Consider the following 2174-nt stretch of genomic DNA (forward strand, 5'->3'; position numbering starts at 1 on the left):
AATGATTTTTTATATTTGATTTCATCTATCCCCGTTCAACAAGAAAGGGAGAGCTTTAATAGCACTAGCAACCTCCCCAATGAAAGATTGTGACATGGCATACATAGCCTAAACTCTTAAACAACAGCACAAAGGAAAGGCAAATTACACAACGACCCTAAAACATTACATTTCGACCCAAAACTTTGTTGCTTGTGATCAAGGCAATCACAGTACATAACAATGCTTCGTCTTTGAAAAATAACCTTGTCCACAAGGTTTACACTGGAAAATCGGGGTGTCGGGTCTTAAATGCATCGAAATCTTCCCATGAAGCTTTAGCTGCTTCCTGTCCATTCCATTGCACTAATAGCTGCACCATAGTTGCATTTCCCTTCTTATACATCCTCCTAGCCAAGATTGCCTGTGGTAAGTTCTGCATCAACCCATCATCTGCAGCAATGGGCAGATTCACATGTGAAACTACTTTTTCCCCCAATTGCTTTTTGAGGCAGCTTACATGGAACACAGGATGTATCTTTGATCCTTCAGGTAATTTTAGTTTATAAGCCACCATACCAATATTTTCCAACACTTCATAAGGACCATAGAACCTAGGCTGCAGTTTATGGTAACTGTGCTGCCAATGCTTGCAACTGATAAGGAACTAGCTTCAAGTATACCTTATCCCCCACATTGAAATGCCTTTTAGTTCTTCTTTTATCAACTTGAACTTTCATCTTGTTTTGTGCTAATTCCAAATTGTGTTTGAGAACAGTAAGCATGTTATCCCTTTCGAGAAGACTTTGTGCCACATAGTCCATTTTTGCAGTTCCCACTTCATATGGAGCTATATGAGGTGGAGCATGACCATACACCAATTCAAAAGGTGTAAAACCTGCAGAGGTGTGATGTGATGTATTGAAGCACCACTCAGCCCATGGCAACCAATTCACCCATTTTTTAGGCTGCCCTCCAATAAAACATCTTAAGTAGGTCTCCAAACACCTATTCATAACCTCAGTTTGTCCATCACTCTAGGGGTGATAACCTGAACTCATGCACAGTTTTGAGCCTTGCAACTTAAAAAACTCCCTCCAAAATGCACTGATAAACATAGGATCTCTATCACTCACAATGGAACTTGGCATACCATGCAATTTGAAGACAAACTCAATGAATATTTGAGCCACACTCACTGCAATATATGGATGGGAAAGAGCAATGAAATGTGCATACTTAGAAAGTTTGTCCACCATCACCATGATCACAGTTTTGCCCCTACAATTTGGCAAACCAAGTATGAAATCCATGCTAATGTCCGACCAATTCTTCTGTGGAATTGGTAGTGCTTGTAACAATCCAGGTGGAGCTATTGTTTCCACTTTGTTTTGTTGACAAATGCTACATTCAACCACAAAATTTCAAATATCCTTCTTCATTCCCTGCCAATAGAACCTCTTTTTGATCCTGTGATATGTTTTAACCACCCCTTGGTGACCTCATCCAGAAGTAGAGTGATACTCTTCAATGATTTTGTGTCTCCAAGGTGATGTGGGACTCAAAACTACCCTCTTTTTATAGCATAAGAACCCATTATCAACAGTATACTTGGAAACTGCAGCTTTATCAGTAACTGTCTTAGAACTATCAAGCACAAATTTAATCCTTTCCAAAACCCACTTATCACTTTCAAAACTCCTCCTTAAATCATCCATCCAGCCAAAATAAGGGTAGATGATGGCAGTGAGTTCCATGTCAAGGTGAACAGGTTTCTCTACCAACTCAGAATTGACATTTGGTACCTTAGAGAGTGCATCAGCCACTGTGTTTTCAACTCCACTCCTATACTGGATCTCATAATCAAAACCCAAGAGTTTTGAAACCCATTTTTGTTGAAAATGAGTATTAGCTCTCTGACTTAAGAAGTACTTGAGACTATTGTGATCAGTCTTAATTATGAAGTGTTTACCTTGCAAATAGTTATGCCATTTTTTTACAGCATGAACTATTGCAATCAGTTCTCTTTCATAAGTAGAAAGAGCTTGATTCTTAGGTCCTAATGCCTGACTGGTGAATGCAATTAGTCTAAGGTTTTGCTGCATAACTGCTCCAATTCCATTGTCTGAAGCATCACATTCCAAGACAAAGGGTTGATTGAAATTTGGCAATGCCAATACTTGTGGTGAGGACAT

The 2174-nt window shown here is 39.2% G+C and overlaps 1 protein-coding gene across 1 annotated transcript; it reads right to left on the minus strand.

Annotated features, from left to right (window-relative positions):
• Positions 1-259: 259 nt before the first annotated feature.
• LOC139191993 (uncharacterized) lies at positions 260-2174 on the minus strand. Its single transcript, XM_070813034.1, has 4 exons — positions 1573-2174; positions 1133-1260; positions 663-877; positions 260-598 (listed from the first exon to the last, which is right to left on the minus strand). Exons 1-4 carry the CDS (start codon positions 2172-2174, stop codon positions 260-262), a joined length of 1284 nt encoding a protein of 427 aa, XP_070669135.1.

This window comes from Malus domestica, chromosome 15, assembly GCF_042453785.1.
Source record: "Malus domestica chromosome 15, GDT2T_hap1".
In the NCBI taxonomy this organism is placed as follows: Eukaryota; Viridiplantae; Streptophyta; class Magnoliopsida; order Rosales; family Rosaceae; genus Malus; species Malus domestica.

Coding starts and splice junctions, on each gene's coding strand:
- LOC139191993 (XM_070813034.1), bottom strand. CDS start 2,174: ATGTCCTCACCACAAGTATTGGCATTGCCAAATTTCAATCAACCCTTT. Junction 1,261..1,572: donor AAGTATACTGTTGATAATGG/GTTCTTATGCTA, acceptor GCCAAATTGTAG/GGGCAAAACTGTGATCATGG. Junction 599..662: donor ATTTCAATGTGGGGGATAAG/GTATACTTGAAG, acceptor CATAAACTGCAG/CCTAGGTTCTATGGTCCTTA.